This window comes from Vicugna pacos, chromosome 2, assembly GCF_048564905.1.
Source record: "Vicugna pacos chromosome 2, VicPac4, whole genome shotgun sequence".
Lineage (NCBI taxonomy): Eukaryota > Metazoa > Chordata > Mammalia > Artiodactyla > Camelidae > Vicugna > Vicugna pacos.
Window position 1 is genome coordinate 85,792,164 of NC_132988.1, and position 19,545 is coordinate 85,811,708.

The 19,545-nt window shown below is 44.6% G+C and overlaps 1 protein-coding gene across 1 annotated transcript in view; it reads left to right on the top strand.

The window, feature by feature from the left end:
- USP46 (ubiquitin specific peptidase 46) overlaps positions 1-18,338 on the top strand; it is a 54,481-nt gene extending 36,143 nt beyond the window's left edge. The window contains exons 5-9 of the mRNA XM_072944131.1: positions 1,484-1,560; positions 8,883-8,966; positions 10,339-10,536; positions 13,728-13,806; positions 14,680-18,338. Of these exons, the coding sequence (XP_072800232.1) occupies positions 1,484-1,560; positions 8,883-8,966; positions 10,339-10,536; positions 13,728-13,806; positions 14,680-14,781 (540 nt within the window). The 3' untranslated portion in view covers positions 14,782-18,338. The remainder of the gene's footprint in view (positions 1-1,483; positions 1,561-8,882; positions 8,967-10,338; positions 10,537-13,727; positions 13,807-14,679) is intronic.
- The last annotated feature ends 1,207 nt before the right edge of the window (positions 18,339-19,545 follow it).

Consider the following 19,545-nt stretch of genomic DNA (forward strand, 5'->3'; position numbering starts at 1 on the left):
GCCACCTGGACCTGGCCAAACCCATGCATTTGTACTTAAGCTGTCATACGCGTGTGTCTGCAGGCTGGCGGGGGCTGCGCTCTGGACCAGGCATGGCTGGGGCACCTCAGGGAGAATGGCTCTCCTCTGGGGGCCGCTCATCTTCTGGGGAACAGTGGGTAGCCTGGGTTACCCTTCTCATGGTGATGACAGAGTGCAGGAGAGCAATCTCAGGTTTCATTTAATGTGATACCCACAGCGCAGTAGCCCATTCCCAACTTTTGGACCATTTTAGGCCATTACGATGTTTTGCCCCTCCCTGATTTGTTGAGTGCTTACTTCTTTAAGCACTTTACATGTATGAAATAGATACTCTTGCTGCCCCCACTTTGCAGATGAGAAAACTGAGGTGCAGAGAGGCTAAGTACCTGGCCTAAAGTCATCGACTTTCTAAGTGACAGAGAGAGGATGTGGAGCTGGGCAGCCTGCCAGTACCCATTCTTGTGTGTACTCGGAAAAGTATAAGGGATTGTGTCCGCATCCCTGAATGTTTCTTTAGATAATTTCCCAGCAGTGTAGTATTGAGTCACAGGATAGTTGTCACATTTACAGGAATATTATTTTTGTTTTGCTGCCTGTTGCCTGGGCAGCTCAAAGTTGCTGCTGAGCTAGTTTGTCCCTCCCACTCCAAGAGAGAAAAACACCAGGCTTGCTGGTGGGCTGCTGGGAGGCAAGCCTCAGTTGGTGAGCTTCCATGAGCACAGACCCCGAATTGGGGTGGTGTGAGCTGTGGAGGCAGAAAAGCATCAGAAAGCTGGTGACCAGCTTGGCTGAGAGTTGTCCGCAGTCTGATGGGCCCACGTGAGCCAAGGCTCCCGGCCAGCTCCAGGTCTGCTTGTTCTCACGGACAGCATGGGGGGCGGTCTGCAGATGATGACACTTCCTGGGCCAAAGGACAACTGTATGTGTAGTGAGTGTGACCTTCCAGCCCATAGCACACTAGGCTCCCTGGCCACACTCGCAGTTTGAGTGATGGCACAAGAGGAAAGGACTGATTTTAAGGGACTGGCAGAAAGTACAGACAACTTAACTCAGGGTGATCATCTGAGCAGGAGGCTTTTTAAGGCTGTGGGCCTTCTTGCATTTCCATTGTTACCGTTCTGACAGTCTGAGCCCTGTGGCTACCTGTGCAATCCTTCCTACTTTGAAACAGTGGGGGAAATGAATGGACAGGAAGATAAATCTAGTTGAGGTTTAGTTATGAAAAGTCTGAATCAAAGCTGAGATGCAGATAAGGTTAAATTGAGAGTTTAGGGTTTTCTCTTGTTCTGGATTGTTTTCAAGGTAACTGGTTGCCAGTAAGTATACATGTATAAAGCCACAGATGACTTTGCCTTTGTGGTTTTTGGTTACTGTAAGTGTTCAGAGTTTTAGCTACTTGAGTATTACGTATTATGTTTCTAATATCTTCTTTCTTTTTTCTTTTTTTTTTTTTTTGCTTCAGGTTAGTAGCAAAGATGAAGATTTTCTTGACCTTTCTGTCGATGTGGAGCAGAATACATCTATTACCCATTGTCTAAGGTAACCTCATGAATTCTGACTGTGGTCTGAGCTTTTGATCAGGCTAGTAAGTAAGTAGGAGAAAAAAATCCTGTATTTCTTCAGGAGATAATCTTTTTGTTAAACCAATATAATCCTATTATTTTCTATTTCTTCTTTCCCAAGAGAGATTAAAAATAAATATATGTGGTCTGGAGAAGAGTCCTGCTGAGAAGAGAGAGGATCAAGTGGAAGTCATTAGTCATTATGTTTAAAATAAGTTTTTAATCTTTAGTACAGATGTATGCTTTGGCCTCCATCACTCTCTCTCTCTCTCACACAGACACAGACACAGTCACAGAGTCACACAGTGAAGTTGAAAAGTGCTATAGATGCCCGCCATTAACTTTCTTTTCCTAAGCTAATCTGTTATTTCAAAAATTACGCCCTTTTGAGCTGAGAACCGATGAGGGCATTGCCTTCCCCTCCGTCCTTTAGCACTGTGTGGAGATCATTCATGGACAAAACTTTGGCCCCATGAGAGGTGAGGGGAGATAAGGAGCCGGGAGGGTAAGCACGACACATGGCCAGGATGACTGCAGGTACTGCATGTTGCCTTGTGTGCTGAAAACGTGCGCAGAGTTGATACAAAGACACGATTCCCTTGTCCTGTCCTTACTGCCTTCTCCTCCTTTCAACAGGGCGTTGTGAGCACTTATAATTAGCCTGGCCTTGTTCTGGACACTGGAGGTAGAGGAGGGAGGGTTGGAGACACATCTTACAAGCACTTACATTCCAGTGGGAATCCTCGGACAGGGACCCACGCTTTGAAGGAGAGTGCCTGGTAGTGGGGGTGCCGGTGTGGACTGAGTGGTCAGGGCCGGCCTCCCCACTGCTAAGGATACCCCAGCTCAGAGACGTTTTATCGTGTCAAAACAAGGCAGTGTTGTTTTATCAGTGGGAACTGGGTGACAGAGTTGTTCTAGCTGGAGTTCGGTTCACTTAGAACTCTTTAGCACGGACTACAGGGATTTGCTGTGGCTGTTGACCGTCAGAAAGTCATCTTTCAGGGCAAAGGCACCAACTTAAACCTGGAAGAGCTTCTTGGTTCATCGGGTGTCATGTATTGTGCGAGCTGGGGGCTGACTGCTCTCCGATCCCCAGGAGTCTGAGCCTGCCCCGACACCCCATAGTTACCTTAGCGCCTCCTGTTGGTTTGGCATTTCAGTCCTTGTCTCAAATTCCTTGGGTCCAGGTGTGTAGGACACATTTGTTACCTCTTTGTTTGCAAAGTGTGCTGTAGGTCAGGATGGCCCTTTTTCTCCTGCGTGGTTCTCTTTATGGCGTGGGCTCCTAATATTCCTGTGAAAAAGAAGCCATTTTCAATTTCCCCAATGTTTTGTGGTCACGGGGAGTAGAAAAAGTTAAGGTTGTGCCCACGCTGGTCATAGGTGCAGGAATGGGAGGAAAGGTATTCCTTCCCCATTCTCCTTCTTTGAGAAGGGGAGTTAAGGAGAATTTGGAGTTTGGAGGCTGACTGCTTCCCCTCCCATCTAAGAAATTCCTGAGCTGTTCAAAAGGACAAATGGCAGTTGCTGTAGCTTTGAGACCAACCAGGTAAAGGGCTAATTTTAGTTATAATTTCAACCTTTGGGGAACCTTGTTATAAACAAATGTGGCCCAGAATTATGTTTCCTTTTTTTTTCTTTTTTTTTTTTTTCTGGAGAAATGTCTATATTGGTGATACATACCTGATGAAGGAGGCTGGAGGCACTTCGAGATGTTAAAGCTGGGAGGGGTGGATGCAGAATAGCCTCAGAGTGCCTTTTCCGCAACATCAGATTCTCCTCTGATTGGACTGATATTCCTGAAGGCCCCACCCCAACCCATTTTACATCATCCTTATACTAGACCTTGTCTGACTCACTTAGACCTGCCCTCATATATGCCTTAGAGCTCACCTGCCCAACAGAAATGCAGAGAGGTCTACTGGGCGTTGCCTGCTGCTGCTCACTGCTGAGAGTTCCGTGGTGGGGGTGGCAGCTTTCCAGCCTCCCCCAAAAGAACCAAGTGCAGGAGAAAAGCCCAGGGAATAGATGATGCTGGCTGATCCTGAGCTTTTTCTGTTTGAGACAAAAGAGGAAATGATTCTAATCTTTTCTGGCCCGCTTTCATGCTTTAATTTGGTTTGCATTCCTCTTTTTTTTTAACTTTATATATATTTTTATTGAAGTATAGTCAGTTTACAGTGTTGTGTCAATTTCTGGTGTATAGCACAATACTTCAGTCATACATGAACATACATATATTCATTTTCATATTCTTTATCACCGTAAGTTACTTCAAGATATTGAATATAGTTCCCTGTGCTATCCAGTATGAACCTGTTGTTTATTTTATATATATTAGCGTCTGCAAATCTCAAACTCCCAATTTATCCCTTCCAGTCCCCTTCCCCGCCCCTAATAATCATGTATGTTTTCTATGTCAGAGTCTGTTTTGTACTTAAGTTCATTTGTCTTTATTTTATTTTATTTTATTTTATTTTATTTTATTTTATTTTATTTTATTTTATTTTATTTTTAGATTGCACATATAAGTGATATGATGTGGTATTTTTCTGGCTTGATAATTTTCTTTTGTATTAGCTTGGTTTCTTTTTGGTTTTTGTGACTCTAATATATACTTTTAATTTGTGGTTACCCTATTTTTCAAATATGTTAACCCCTTACTATATCTGTTTGCTTTAGACTGGTAGTCATGTAGGCTCAAACACATCCTAAAAAGAATGAAGAAAAAAAAGAGAGAAAATCCATGTTTTCTTTCTCCCCCCTCCCACCTTTTATGATTTTGATGTCCTTTTTTTTTTTTTAACATCTTCATGTTTATTCTCTTGCAACTCATTGTAGTTATTGCATTTCCAATTATGGTTTTCTCGTTTCTATAGCTTCTTGCTTCTTTTCTATTTAGAGTAGATCTCTCAATATCTCATTTAGCATAGGTTTAGTATTGCTGAATTCTTTTAGTTTTTGCTTGTCTGTGAAATTCTTTGTCTCTCCTTTTACTCTAAAGGGTAGTCTTGCCTGATAGAGTATCCTAGGTTCCAGCTTTTCCTCATTCAGAACTTTGAATGTATCTTGTGATTTCCTTCTGGCCTGCAGTGTTTGTGTAGAGAAATGAGCTGAAAGCCTTATGGGGTTCCCTTGTAACTAACTCTTTTTCTCCTGCTGCCTTTAGAATCGTTTCTTTATCTTTAACTTTGGCTATCTCAATTATAATATGTCTTGGTGTGGGTCTGTTTGGGTTCTTGTTTGGGACCCTCTGTGCTTCCTGTACTTGGGTATTTGTTTCCTTCTTTAGGTTTGGAAAGTTTTCAGTCATGATTTCTTCATACACCTTTTCAATCCCCTTTTCTCTTTCTTCCCCTTCTGGGACCCCTATTATGTGTAGATTGGCACGCTTTATATTATCCCATAGGTCCCTTATATTGCTTTCATTGGTTTTTACTTGCTTTTCTGTCTGCTGTTCTGACTGGGTGATTTCTGTTATCCTGTCTTCTAAGTCACTTACTCGTTCCTCTGCATTATCTAGTCTGCTTTTTACTGCCTGCAGCTCAGCTCTTACCTCAGCAATTGAATTTTCTCTTTTTAATTGGCTCTTCTGTATAGTTTCAACTTCCTTTTTAAAGTATTCTGTCTCTATTGATGGTCTCTTTTAGCTCCTTCATTGCATTGATCATCCCCTTTTTGAAGTCATGATCTAATAGACTATCGAGGTCTATTTGATTGATCATTCCTTCAGGGAATTCTCTTGTTCTTTTAGTTGGGAGTGGTTCCTCTGCTGATTCACTTTACTTACATTTCTCTGGCTGTATGGTCTTCTAGACCCATTTCTGAGCTGTGGTGTGTAGTAGGCAGGGTTGGAGCTCTCCAGTTGGGAAGAATAAGCTGAGATGTCCACTGGGAAGTGCCCTTTGTGGTGCTGACTGTCACTTGTTATAAGGCTTAGAAAGGACTCTTTGTTCATGCTGCCTTTGTCCCCCGCCTAAGCTGCGGGAATGTCGGCCACCCACTGTGGTGTTCCCCCTAGTTCTGGGCCCCAAGAACCACCAGTGCAGATCTGCCAATGTCAGGCGCTAGGGCCCGCCTAGCGAGCGTGCGGTCACACACCTGAACCCATGGAGTGCCACAAGGTCAGTGCAGACCCCAGCCCAGCCACCAGGCCAGCCTGCTGTAAATGCCCGTACTCGCCCCTGCTGTGTGCCAGAACTGCACTCACTCCCTGTCTGTCCCAGAGGGTCCAGAGAGAGGAAATCCACCCTCTCTGCCTGGGGCTGTAAACAAATCTCAGTCCCACTTGTGAAGTTGCAAGGCCACAGGGTATGGATTCAGCTTTCAGCCCCGCCTTCACACACCTCTCTTCAAGGATGGAGCCAAGCAGAGACGAGACGTGGGCTCTGGTGTGGCTGTGTTGGGCCCCCCGCCCCCCATGCATAACAGCAATGGTGCTTTTTTATGGGGGTTGCAGGCTGTTCTGTTTCACATACACCCCCAGCCAGAGCTCACACCTCCCTCCAGTCCCCTGTGGCTGCCTTGGTGCAATGGGCCCCAGCCCTCTCCCTGGGCTCATCACTGATCTCCAACAGGCAGTATCCGCTCATCCCTGCTGGCTCGTGTCTAGGGCTGGGCATTGCAGGGGCCCTCTGTGCCAGTGTCTCCTAGTTCTGTCTGCCAAGCGGCTGCCACTTTCTCCTCGGAGCCTCGGAAGCTCCAATTCTGTCCGCGCTGACCTCCTGCCTGGAGAGTGGTGTCCCAGCGTGAGGGTGCCTTTCTTCCTTTGCTTCCCTGCAGGACTGGTCCCACACTGATTTTTTTCTTTTTTCTTTCTCTTTTTCTCTTACCGGATTTTGTGAGAATCCTGTATTTCAAAGCAAGAGACACTGTCAGAGTTCAGTAGGTGTTCTGTGCAGTTCACTGGGTTTGTAGATGCAATTCTCAGTGTATTAGTGGAAGAGGGCAAGCTGTGAGTCTCCGCTCTGCTGTCCTGGCACCTCCCCTGGTTTGCATTCTTGAGGGTTTGCTTCTCAAATTAGAATGATGAATTTTCTTCTTTAACATCATGCCTGCCTGTTGCTTCTGATGTGATGTTTTAATCTGTCATTTATTTTGATTTTGAAAAGAGTTAAAAAATCAAGCTAAAATTGTAGGATTTAAATGTAAGATCTCTGCCGCCTCCTTCCAGAAGGGATTTTCGTGATCAATTATAATGCGTTTTCAATGCACTTCAGTCCCAGAGAAATGATGAAATAAATAGTGGTTAATTTAGGATACAGGTCTAGAGAAGCCATGAAATCCATATTGTAGCTGAGCTGTAATTCTGACATTTCAAATCTCAGCACTGTGTTTTAGGTAGCATGAGCCCTCTATCATGGGAGACTGAGAAAATTTTTTCTTTTGAAAAGTTCAGGGATGGCCTCAGGCAAAACTTAAAATACGTGAAGTTTATCTTAATAATCCTTCCATGGCCTTTTTGGTATTTTTTGCTTTCCACTTCAGTGCCTTAGTCCCTCCCTGTGGCTCCTGCACAGAAACTTACCTTTCTCCTCCAAGTGCTATGTGTTCTGAAACCACTTTCCTCTTCCTGTGTCCTCCTCTTATTAGAAATTCCCATTCTCCCAGTGTCGGGGAGGGCAGCTAGGTATTAGGAGAAAGTAGCCTTTTAATTCTCCCAAAGCTCTCTTTTTAAAACTACTTTTCTTCTTCTTTTTTTTTAATGTCTTTTCTGTTCATTTTGAGAAACTTCTTCTGTGTGCTAGGTTTATATATAGCCCCATCACAAGTCCATGTCAAATGCTTATCTCTTAGTTTCTCTGACTCTTGGTAATCCAATGACTAGGAGGATGGTTTCAGATAGTGGTAAATGCTCAGAAGAAAGCAAGACAGCAACAGGACAGGGGCTGGATGGGTTTGGAGAGAGTGGCTGGGGAAGTCCTCCCCAAAGAGGTGACATTTAGGCTGAGCTCTGGGCCAGCCATGGAAGCATCTGGAAAGGAGCTATCGATGCAGATGCCCTGCAAATGCCCTGAGGCAGGAGGGCATGGCACAGCCGGTGGGGACGGGAGCAGAGTGGAGGTGGGGCTGGGTAGGAGGTGAGTCGGAAGAGCAGTCAGGGTCTGAGGACACACAGCTGGTTGGCCATGGCAGGAAATTGGGATTTTATTCCTCCGTGCACTGAGACTATTGAAGGGGTTTAGATGGGGGGAATCAGTTGTGAGAAATGGTTTGTTTGACCTGCAGTGCACACTAAATGGTGTAAATGGCTCATTGCCTGTGTCTCCAGTAGACTGTGAGCTGTGTGAGGGCAGGTGTTCTCTGAAGACCTAGCACAGGGTACTCCCAGTCCACGTTGAGGCATGTAATGAACGAACAATCTATGTTTTCTTTCGATAAGCCCTGTTTCAATGGCTGAGTCATTAACACCATGTAAATAGCATTTACTGTTTAATAAAGTCTGATCATTCGGGTGCTAGGACACTCCCTGTGAGTAAGGAAAGACGCTTTCAGGGCTCGAGGGTATTACTGTATTCTGGCTGTTCTTTCAGCCTTTGAAGCAGTACCACAGGAATGTTAAGTAGACTCGATGACCAGAGAAGAATGAGAAGCCATGACATTTCAAAAATGAAAACTACAAGTAGTCCAGTAAAACCGCCTGATAAGGTGAACATGGATGTCACCTCACAATGGCCTTTGTTCTCAGAAGGAGGCAGGGCTGAGCTCTTACCTCCCGGCATGTGGGAGGTGGGGGCAGGCAGTGGCAGGAAGCAGCCATCTGGGAATTTGGGACTTTCTTAGTTCAAAGTGAAGGCCATTGAATATGGCTTAAATTTTATCATCTCTTATGCTCTTTGGAAAATAGAGACCACCTGAGACATACTGTTTTTCATTAACTGCATAATAATGTCACCTTGCATTTTGTGTGATTGACATTTTTGGACTCAACTCTCACTCTAATGGTGGGCTTTTTACTATAGTTAGTATTTGTCTGTTGTAATTTTATCTCCATTTGCAAGTAGGTATTCTCTGTTAAACCCTGAGGTTTTCTCTGAATCAGTTGGAAACCCTAATTTAGATCTCTCTGTTCCATTAAATAAAGCTGTCCTTGAAAATCTCTCATGGTGGAGTCAGCCCAGCCCGGTGCACGTGCTCTGCTGGCATCACAGCACCTGCTCCCGAGAAGGCTCTTTTCTCCTCACCTCTTTCCCCACATTCCCTTAAACATCACCCTGCAGGTAATAGAGAGTTTCAAACATGGTAAACGGAGTACACATTGGACCTCTTTTAAGTTGAAAATATTTTTCTTTGCAGAGACTTCAGCAACACAGAAACACTGTGCAGTGAACAGAAATATTATTGTGAAACATGCTGCAGCAAACAGGAGGCCCAGAAAAGGTGAGTGAAGGGTTTAGCTTTGGAGGGTGGCTTTGTGTAGTCAGAAGGAACCAGACTGGGGCTGCACAGATCTGGTTGTGAGTCCCAGTCCCACGGGCTGGTTGCCAAGTAGCTTTGGAGAAGTCAGTTACCCTCCTCACTGGAAAACTAGGGTAAGAATGCCAACCTGGGGGAGTGCACCCATTCATCCTATTGTTCGTCCATCATTCTGTTCATTCGTTTGTTCAGTGTGCCAGGTACTCCTGCTGGGTGAACAAATGGTGAGCAGGTATGATCACTCTCCTCTTAGGATTAAAGCGGAATTATAAAAAGGACTTAGCCTAATGCATAACACATAGTGACCACCTGATAGTGTTGTTAGTATTGCCTCAACATTGGAACTTCTTATTTAAAAGACGTAAGAGGTTAAAAAAAATCAAATGTTTAATAAGGAATCACGAAGAAATCAGTAACGTCGGTTCTCTGGGTAGGTGATGAGAAAGTTGCCCCATTCCAAGTTGCTGCAGAACCTGAGGTTGCGCATCTGTTCACCAGCACTAGCCAGTCACAGCTCTTAGACAGTCTGAGATAACCAGCCATTGCCTGTGTTCTGCCCCCAGAAGCCAAAAAAACTTGACATTTTAATTATCCTGGGAAGCCCTATTGTGAGTTAAATTTACCCTGCCCGTGGCTGTGGCACACTCAAGGTAACTCACAGAGGCTCATTCCTGCCGTCTGAAGCCTTCAGGGGTGAGCATTGTCCAGACTTGGCCCCAGAAACCTCACATCCGTTAACATCTCCAGTGCTCTCATGAGCCCATTTTGGGGAATGTAGCCCTAAGCCAACCCCTGTGTTTACAGGTGAGGGAACCGAGAGCCAGAGAAGGGAAGGAACTTGCCCAGGGGCACAGGAGGGGAGGGAGTGTGGGCCCAGCATGCTGTCTTATCTGCTGGCCTGCAGCGGGCTGTGTCTCAGGTTTCCCTGCCGGTCCGTCCTCAGAACCTGTGCAGTCAGACCGCACCCTTCTGCTTGTCCTCTACCTCCTTTTTCTTTGGGGGGATCCACCAAATCCTGTTCCTCCCTGGGAGGCAGAGGGCAGTGATGTGGAGTTGCACAGCATAGTTTTATTGGTACAAAAGTTCTGCAACGTCTCCTTTGAGCAGAGTTTCCCCTGTTGCCCTTTTCTGTGCTGGCTGGGCTCCAGTTAGCCAAGTCTGCAGGAGAAGTCAGCTCTGCATAAGCGAACATACTTCTGTTCCTTGAGCAGTTTGGCTGTTTGCTGGTTTGAAATCTGCTGGACCCGCTCCTGCTCTCCATTTGTGCAGGCAGCGGTGTATCCTGTTCCCCTCACAGGGTTAGGTACCATTGATTCTCTACTTCATGGTTTCTTAGGATGAGAGTAAAAAAGCTGCCCATGATCTTGGCCCTGCACCTCAAGCGATTCAAGTACATGGAGCAGCTGCACAGGTACACGAAGCTGTCTTACCGCGTGGTCTTCCCGCTGGAGCTCCGGCTCTTCAACACCTCCAGTGATGCGGTGAACCTGGACCGCATGTACGACCTGGTCGCGGTGGTGGTTCACTGTGGCAGGTGAGCGCGGCGGGAGCGGGGTGCGCGGGGGAAGTGCCATCCCCGGGCCAGAGCAGACCCCGCCACGCCCTTCCTGGGGGGTGAGGCTCAGCAGTAGGTAACGGTGCTTTAGGGGGATCGCCTCCAAGCTCCAGTCTGTTTATCAACTCTAAACAAATCTAAACATACATCATAAAATAAAATAATAAAGTAAAAATAAAAAACAAATGCATCATCATAATAATGTTCTATCACAAGGGAAATAATTTAATCTCCATTGGATACAAATGATACTTAGGAGGAGTTTGAAATAACATGGAGAAATAAATGTTTATGCTATGATTTTAATTTGTTAAAAACCAGGTTACGTATATAGTAGGATCTCAAAAGTATTTTAAGATGTATGAATAAAGACTGGAAGCTTCTCTTAAAATTTGGAGAAACAAAATATTTTGCTGAAAGTCTTTGAAGAAATATTTTTTATTTCATAATTTGGTGTAAGCATGCAAAAGTCTGTTGAACATTCACCTGTTCACTATCCTTCGCTCAGCTGAGAGGCGTCTGTGTCCCCTCCCTGGGATCAGCAGGCTCTCTCCGGCTTGTAGGCTTTAGATTGGGGCCTGTCACCAAGCAGGCGTCCTCTCCTCTCCATCCACCTGGATCCCATCTTGGTGAACAGACCGTTACCAAGAGGATATGTGGTTCCACATGGAAGAATGGATGGATTGATTTTTTTGCCATACTGGGTGGGTGGTATCAGAATCTGTAACTTCACATCTGAAGCACCTCATTTTTGTTCTGTGCAGAGTAGCTTTAAGTCACAGGTTGTTTTCTTACATTCTCAGAGAGCTGTATTTATTGGTCAGTTTTAAGCTACCTTTGTATTTCCCCTGAAGAATGTGTCTAACAGTCTTTTTTGGGGGGAGGGTAATTAGGTTTATTTATTTATTTATTATTAGTCAGCTGTGTTTGTTTGTTTTTATGGAGGTACTGGTGATTGAAGCCAGGACCTCATGCACGCTAAGCAGGCACTCTACCGCTGGGCTACACCCTCCCCCAACAGTCTTTTAAAGAATATGGGGTCCAGTGATCTGGAAACTAGCCGTGAACACTGGGCTGGGAGGAGGTCTTGGGGCAGGCAGAGCCTGGTACCTGGAGGGTCCCTGGTGGCCGAGGTGGGCGGCGTGGACGGGTGACAGGAAGCAGACCACCCTGGGATGTGGGGACCAGAGGGGGTTTCAGAATGGATCTCTCTGGTGCCAACTCTAATCCGTGGGGGCACTGGTGAGGACGAGGCAGAGACCCATGAGAACTGGGGGACGAGTGGGAGGTGGGGTTCAAGAATGCTCAGCTTCTTTAACGGGGGCCCAAGGTCAGAGCAGCCCTGGGAGCAAGGGAGAGCTGGTGCCGAGTCATGCATGCTACTCACGAGGATGCTTTAAATTCCTCCCCGCTAGAGTGCTCGCTTTGGCAGCACATATACTAAATTCCACCCCGCTAGAGGTGGGGCTGTTCTCATACACAGAGCGGGGCTGCCCGTGCACAGGGATCAGGTGGCTTCCGGCCTTGGGCACTGGGAAGCTCCGAGGTTGGGGAGCTGAGCGCTCCCTTCTCATGCCGGGACCTCCTGGCCCACTGTTGCCTTGGGTACACAGCCTCATTCATTGATCTCTCCTACAAATATTTTTCAACCCGTATTTCCTGGGTTCTGTGGCAGGATCTGAAGGTACTGCAGTGAGCAAGACTCACAGGGGCCCTGCCCTCATGAAGCTGAGGATCTAGCGGGAAAGACAGATAATTAACAAGTAAACGCACCAGCCTGCCGCCGCCGAAAACCACTGCCAAATAACTGATTATCTTGATTAGCGCTCTGAGGAATGAACAGGGCGATGACAGAGAGCAGCAGGAGGCACCTCTCCAGGGAAGGTGGTCGGCAGAGATTTCTTTACCGGGGTGACATTTGAGCGGAGGCCTAAGGAATAAAAAGGGCCAAGAGTACAAACGTGGCGGGGGGGGGGGGGACCATTTCAGGCATTTCTGGCAAGTGCAAAGCCCAAGGCAGGAGCGGATGATGTGTGTGAACAGAGGAGGCCAAGTGGGCTGGAGGGGAGGGGTGGCCGGGTGAGGTTGAAGAAAGGCAGGAACAGAGCCTATGGGTCATCTTGTATTTAAAGAAAGGCAAATACAGCTTCACTTTGATGGTGCATTGGAAAAAACAACCCAAAACTCAAGATTTACAGTTAAATTCCTCTCAGTTGTGCAAATCTGATGACAGTAACTGCTATGTAGTTGTTCCTCCTGCTTTTTTTTTAATAGTGTGTAATAATGTAACTCTTTGTTTTCCTACTTGTTATCATTATGGTTTAACATCCTCTAAAACTTCAATCACATTATGTCACTCCTCAAAATTCCCAAGCGTCTTCCTGGCTCACTCTCAGAGAAGTCCGGAATCTTAACCACGGTACCCCCTTCGCCTCCCCTCCTCCATGTCCCGGGCCCGCTGGGCTCTGGCTTCCTGGTGTTTGGTGAACACGCCGAGAGCTCTTCCCGCCCCTTCCCCCCCTCACACTTGCTCTTACCCCTTCCTGAAACGTCTCTCATATGGTCACATGACTTGTTTAACACACACATACTCTCACCTCTTTCCTTCAGGGAAATTTTCTTCTGCTAAAATCTCATGTTATCGGAGAGGCTTTCTGTCATCACTTTGTATCAAGTAGTGCCTTCTCTCTGTCACTCACCACCCCGTGACTCTGCTTTATTCCTCCCAGCACTTAGCACCACCTGAAATCTATTGATATTATAGTCTGCTTATTACCTCTCCAACCCTCACCTCAAGAGAGTGGGGGCTTTGTCTTGTTCACTGCTTTTTTTGGCCTCACAGCCAGAATGAGTCTGGCACATCATAGGTGTACAGTAACTGTATGTTTCTATTTGTTGCATTTGAATGTCTGTTTTCCCCCATGGGTTGTGAGTGCTTAAGAGACAAACGTTTTACTCACCTTTCCCTTGTGCCCAGCACAGCATCGGCATCTGGATGTTACTCCATGAGTTGTGGCCAAACGAATGTGGACGTAGACACGACCTATACTGTCCTGGTGATAGAGTTTTGGTTTTTTTTCTAGTGAATCACTGTATCTAAAGAGCTACATAGCGTTTTATAAAGCAGTAAATGTTAACCTGGTAACTTGCTTTGGTTTGTTCTTTTCCAGTGGTCCTAATCGTGGGCATTATATTACTATTGTGAAAAGTCATGGTTTCTGGCTTTTGTTTGATGACGACATTGTAGAGGTTGGTATGCAGATTGGTATCATCGGGGTGGGGCGTAGACATTTTGGGATGTGTATGTAAAGTAGGTTTTTCTAAAGTAGGTCTGTTTTCCCATAATCTGAGTTGAAAACAACCTTCATTTCTCTCCAAGCTCAATTCTGCTGCTCCCCATCCTCTCTGGAAGGGGCGAAGGGGTGTGACCGTGGGCTTGTGAGTACTGTGTTCTTGTTCAGTTAACTGATCAGCCATAGACATGGGACCTCTTTGCTGTCATATTTACATGTAAATCCTGTTTACTACTGTGACTAAAGCCCTGTCTGGTACAGACCAAATAAACTTTGAAGTTCTATTAAAATTACTTTGTTACACCAAATTTTTCTTATATTGATTATTTTTTAAAAATTCTTTCAGTCTGTTAAACCTGGAAATCTTTATGTTACACTTAAGTATTCTGTATGTTGATTTTTATTTTTTGTATTTTGATTTTGTTCGAAAGGAATATCAGCTGGAGAGAATTCCACACTCAAAGACATGATCTATTTTAGCCCACTTAGGGTAGCACTAAAGGGAGTAAACTCTGCTGACCTGGAAGAATTAACGTTATTCCCAAGAGCTCCCCCAGTTTATCATTTGATAGCAGAAGTCCTGGCTTCTTCAAAGAGTGCCCACCTATGGCTGACAGACTGAAGGGTGACTTTCTTCCCTCACAGTTCACAATGCATGTAATCATGTCTCCCTGTCAAGTCTGTGGAATTCTGTTTGCTATTGAAAGTCCCCAGCTGTGAATTTATGACAGTTTCTTACATTTTCTCGTGCATTCCATTACCTTTTTCTTTTCTTCTCCCAGAAATCATGTTAAACCATTGTATTGTTTTATTTCTCTCTTTCTTGCAGAAAATAGATGCCCAAGCTATTGAAGAATTCTATGGCCTGACATCAGATATATCAAAAAATTCCGAATCTGGATATATTTTATTCTATCAGTCAAGAGAATAACTCGCAGAGCTGTGGGACTGATTCAAGTGGGGGAAATGTTCAAAGCTCTCTCACCTGGTTTCCCAGACGTTCCTCTTCCCCAGCGGCCACCAGGTGTTACCCCGAGTCTGGGTGGTCTGGCCGTGTTACACTCTCTCTCCCTCGTTTTTCTACATGCAGCACTCGTGGTTTTGTTTTAGTCTGAGGTGGAGTTAACTACAATCAGACTGTAGTAAGGGTTAGGGGAATAACTTTTGTTAATTTTAGGGTTGGGTACATGCTGTGCCACCTGCTATGTGTCTGGCTGAATTAGAATGACAGTTCCTACGAACGTCGAGTCTATTGGGGTCTTAGCTAAACTTCCTAAATGGCTTCCGGGGTCTCCTTCAATGCATTCCTTTAACTTGTCCCTGGAAACACTGCTGCCCATCTTTAGCTTCTCTGCCTCTTTTCTGACAGAAGGACAGAAGAATTGGGTAGACGTTCACCTCTTAGAGCTGGAACTATAGCTTTAAGTTTGTGCGAGTGAAGATGTTTAAAAGTGAGTAACCTCAAAAGTGAGACCGCCCCCCAGGTGGAGCAGGGCGAAGAGAAGCCGTGCCGGTGGCCCGCGTCTGCCCGGGCTGTGCTCACCTCGCCGGCACGATTCCCAGGCCCGGGAGGTGCGGAGCTCAGGGCAGGCGAAGCCAAGACGAGGGAGCTTTGGTGCACAGTGGAGACTTTCTTTTCTTATCTTTCTACCAAAATCGAGTTTCAGGAAAATAACTCTGCTCTTTGTTTTTAGTGACACTTTTCTTCTGTCCCGTGAGTTGTATCTATCTTTTATCCAGCACTGCTAAGTTTTCCAAGGTATCTTTCCGATCCCGCTGGTGTTTCACGGCCAGTAGTGGCAGGGCTGAGACCACGGTGACTGCCTCAGGTGCAGCTCTCTTTGGCCAGTCGGCACCGACACCATCCTTTATGAGAAGAACCAAATTACTCACCTTGCCCACCATCAGCCGCGTTGGACAGCTGTTGACATTTGAACATTTCAGTCTGTTTACTGAGGCGCTGGCGAGCCCCAGGGCTAATGTGGAAACTTCTCTCCAGGAGACACTGGAGTTAGCTGGGTTTGAAGGTGGGGAAAAGGAAGTGTCAGTCGGCGAGTGGAGGGATGGACAAAGTGGTAGCGTGTCTTTGGCTCAGACTCCTAGAAGGCTCGACACGACGGAGCATTTTGGAAGAACCTCATCTCACCGTAGTTACTTTTACCTTTTTCACTTTTGTTATATGTGTATTTATTAGATCATTTGCATATTGGTACCTTTTATTAAAAAGGGTCGATATGGTGTTTTGCTGTTGAGCTGGTTTTTGGTTTCTTACAAATATTATGAGTTGCAGATCTTGGCTTCCTTTGGGAAGTCCATTGGCTTCCATACACTATAATATACTGTGAACCTGTTACTTTGTTACCTAATAAATCAGCGAACGAACATGCAAACTTTTGGCATAATGTGAACTAAAATTGCAATTGAAAATATTACTGGCCATTTTGCAACAAGTAAGAGCATAGCACTTTATCTGTATGAAAACTGGATTTCTTATCTTGGAAATATCTTGAACTGTTTATCGCTCAGAACTTCGATAAGCATGCCAACACTTCATCTGATCATGCTTGAAGTGAACATCTTTTACTTTTCACTGGAGAAGACAAAAACAGGGTGATCTTCACATTATTGTTTTCTACAAGTGATGAAAATATACCTTGCCTTGTATAGAGGCGAATTCATATTTATAAACATTTTGTCTTTTTTTTTCCTCCATGAAACATGCAGTAATCACTTACCTGGAAGGTGAGTTTTTATTCTGTTTTTAAGGAGAGACACTTTCCAACTGAAGGTGAATGATACAGGGAGCTATTTGTACTACACATAATCCCTATGTCTGACTGCAGGTTGAAACTTTAAGAAAATGATGATTGATCTCTAATATATTTGAAACTGATACATAAGAAGAACTATTAAAATTATCTTTGAAATGATTCTTGAAGTTAACGTATTAGAAAGTTTCAGTTGGAAGCCTACAGAAGTCATATTTACATGCTAAGTCATAGTTTCAGTGATTTTTTTTTCTGCAATGTGTAAAAGGTTTTTCCCAGTGACTTAACTGAAGTAATTCATTTCAATATTAAGAAAGGATCAGGAAAAAAAAGTCAATTAAAATTCAGTATTCATGGATAAATTTTTGGAATTAAAAAATACGTATCGAAGATAATACAAAGACATTAAAATGGTCATGTGATGAAGGAAAAGAAAACTGAAAAAAGACCAAAACACACTTATCCGCCAACACTCCATCAGTTTTTTAAACTTTAGAGCTATCCAGGAATTTCTTCCCTCTTCCTCTTTAATAAATGACAGAAACACAAGGCAGCTACATTCCCCACCCCCACCCCCAGTCATTTCACTTTATGTGAAGACGATAGCACATAAACACTTCTTTCTTTTCCATCCCTCATTCGCTGCGTGAAGCAGAGAGTGGAGTGGGATACGTGAGACCATCCTGAGATCAGACAGCACAAAGGCTCAGTGGTGTTCCCACAGTGGCCAGCTTTTTGTGTCACTTTCTGGCAGGAGTGAAGCCTGCTGTATTTCTTTTAACTACTGGGTGTTTTAAAATAAGTTACAGTGTTTGACACTTAAAAAAGAGAAGGACTGTTTGCTTTATTGGTTACTTCCTTGTTTAACGTCTAGACTATGGTACAGTGTGCTAAAACGTCGTTTGTTTAACAGCCCACGTTGGTAGAAGGCTGATATTTTTTGTCTTGTTATTCCGATGCATTTTCCATTCCGAGGCCACGTGAAGTGGGCTGTTTTGAAGGGAGCCAAGGAACCACACAAGAGGGTGGTAGGTTTGACTAGGAAACTAGTCTTGTTGGTTTTATAGCCTGATATATTTTGGATTTCAGATGAAATGGGGAAAAAATGACAGAAATGGTCCTATGCGTTTATTTTCATGGATACCCTGAATTTTCATGGGCATGCCTAACAATGAACTAGGTTCTAACTAGAGCTTAGGGCTTATTTTAGATATTGGAGTGTAGCTTTATTACAGATGGATTTTATCTTTAAACACTGCATTTTGATCAACTTTGTATATTCATGTGTATTAAAATATTGTGTACTAAATGTTTTGCCCTCGTTTGCTATTATATGGTCAAGGCATTTATCAGCACTAGTGTGATTAACTCATGTAAATGGCATGGGTCAGGGAAAATGATTTCCTATGTTTCTGCCTAATTAAGTTTCTGTTTTCCAGTATTACATTAATTTATTTTTGGCTTCCACTTATGTATAACCAAAATAGTTACTGTATTTGTGTGGCATTCATTTATTTGACTTTGTTGCTAAAAAAAATTTTTTTTTAGTTTTTATTTAAAATAATCTGTACCTTATTTTTTTTTATGTAACCAATTCAAGCACTTTAAGCAATAATGTCAATCTTGTGAAACTTCAATCAGTTTAACACCCTGCCTCTAAAATTGTTTGCAAAAAATAAATAAATAAAATAGGAATTCTCTTCCTAGAGAATTATATCTGGATAGTGTTACACACATGGACTTTAAACCCTTTTTTATAAAATGTGAGTTATTGGCAAGTCTCAGGTAACCATTCCAAAGTTAATTTTGAAGCGTTGAAAAGAATACTCTGGTCATTGCAACAGGTAAAGCTCCTGCTGCTGTCCAGGTTTGTAAAGTTAGTTTTCTGAAGGTAACTCACCACTTTTTTTGAGTGAGAAAGATCAACAGAATGAATCCAGAAACCTATGTCAGGGGAATAGTCTCAATTTGCTACCAGTGAGAAAAAGAATTAGGGGCAGGTATGTTAGGCATCCGGCGAATTGCTTAGCTGAGATTTTGCATAGAAAATGCCCTTTGCCAGTTATGAAATAAAAGATCCATACCCCAAATAAGGAAGTGGCTTCCAGCTCTTTCATCCCATGGGCATCTGGTTTCTAGGAAAGAGTAGGAGTGTGGTCCTGGCCGCAGGTACGGCAGCCAGCCCCAGGCTTCCGGGCGATGCCTGAGCTGTGGAGACCGCGGCCAGGTGCATGCCGCTCCCTGCACCGGCCTGCCCATGTCCTGTGGTCTCAGAGTGTCCCCCCCCCCCGCCCACTAGGGCCGAGACTCAAGCTTGCTGTTAAAATGCTTAAGGCTTCTCTTCCCCCACCCCCAAACAGTCACTTCAGGGGTCTGTGTGTGGGCAGACTGTCATCTGAATACTCTTGCCTGGGCCCAGTGATGGGAATAAAACCCCACAGACCACGAGCAGAGCGATGTGCCTTTAGGTCTCCCAGTTCATCCATCTTCTCTTGGGGCGGTTCAGGGGGACCTGACTGAACATAACAGGGGCTCGGTGGGGGACCACCTGCACCAACCTTGAAGGCTGTGGGGATAGAAGACCTCAGGAAAGTGTGTTCTTCTTTCCGGCCTCCTTTTGTCCGTCTGTCAAATGGGGTTTATAGGATAGACTTGTCCCCAGCAGCATGACACTTTCTGGCGAATGAGAAGAGTTGCCCATTTCTCCAAATTTCCCTCCCTCTGTTCATTGACACCTTGAACAGAGAATGAAGCCTTCTATTTCCATGCTTTATATTTACATGAAGATAAAAATGCTTGCTGAGTCATTTTCCCCCCCCGAGGGAAGATTTCGATCTTGGGGATAGTACTTGAGACAAACTTCTTAGACTTGTCCTAGAGATGTCCCAGGAGGAGAGTTTTTTTTTTTTTATTCTTATTTTTCATTG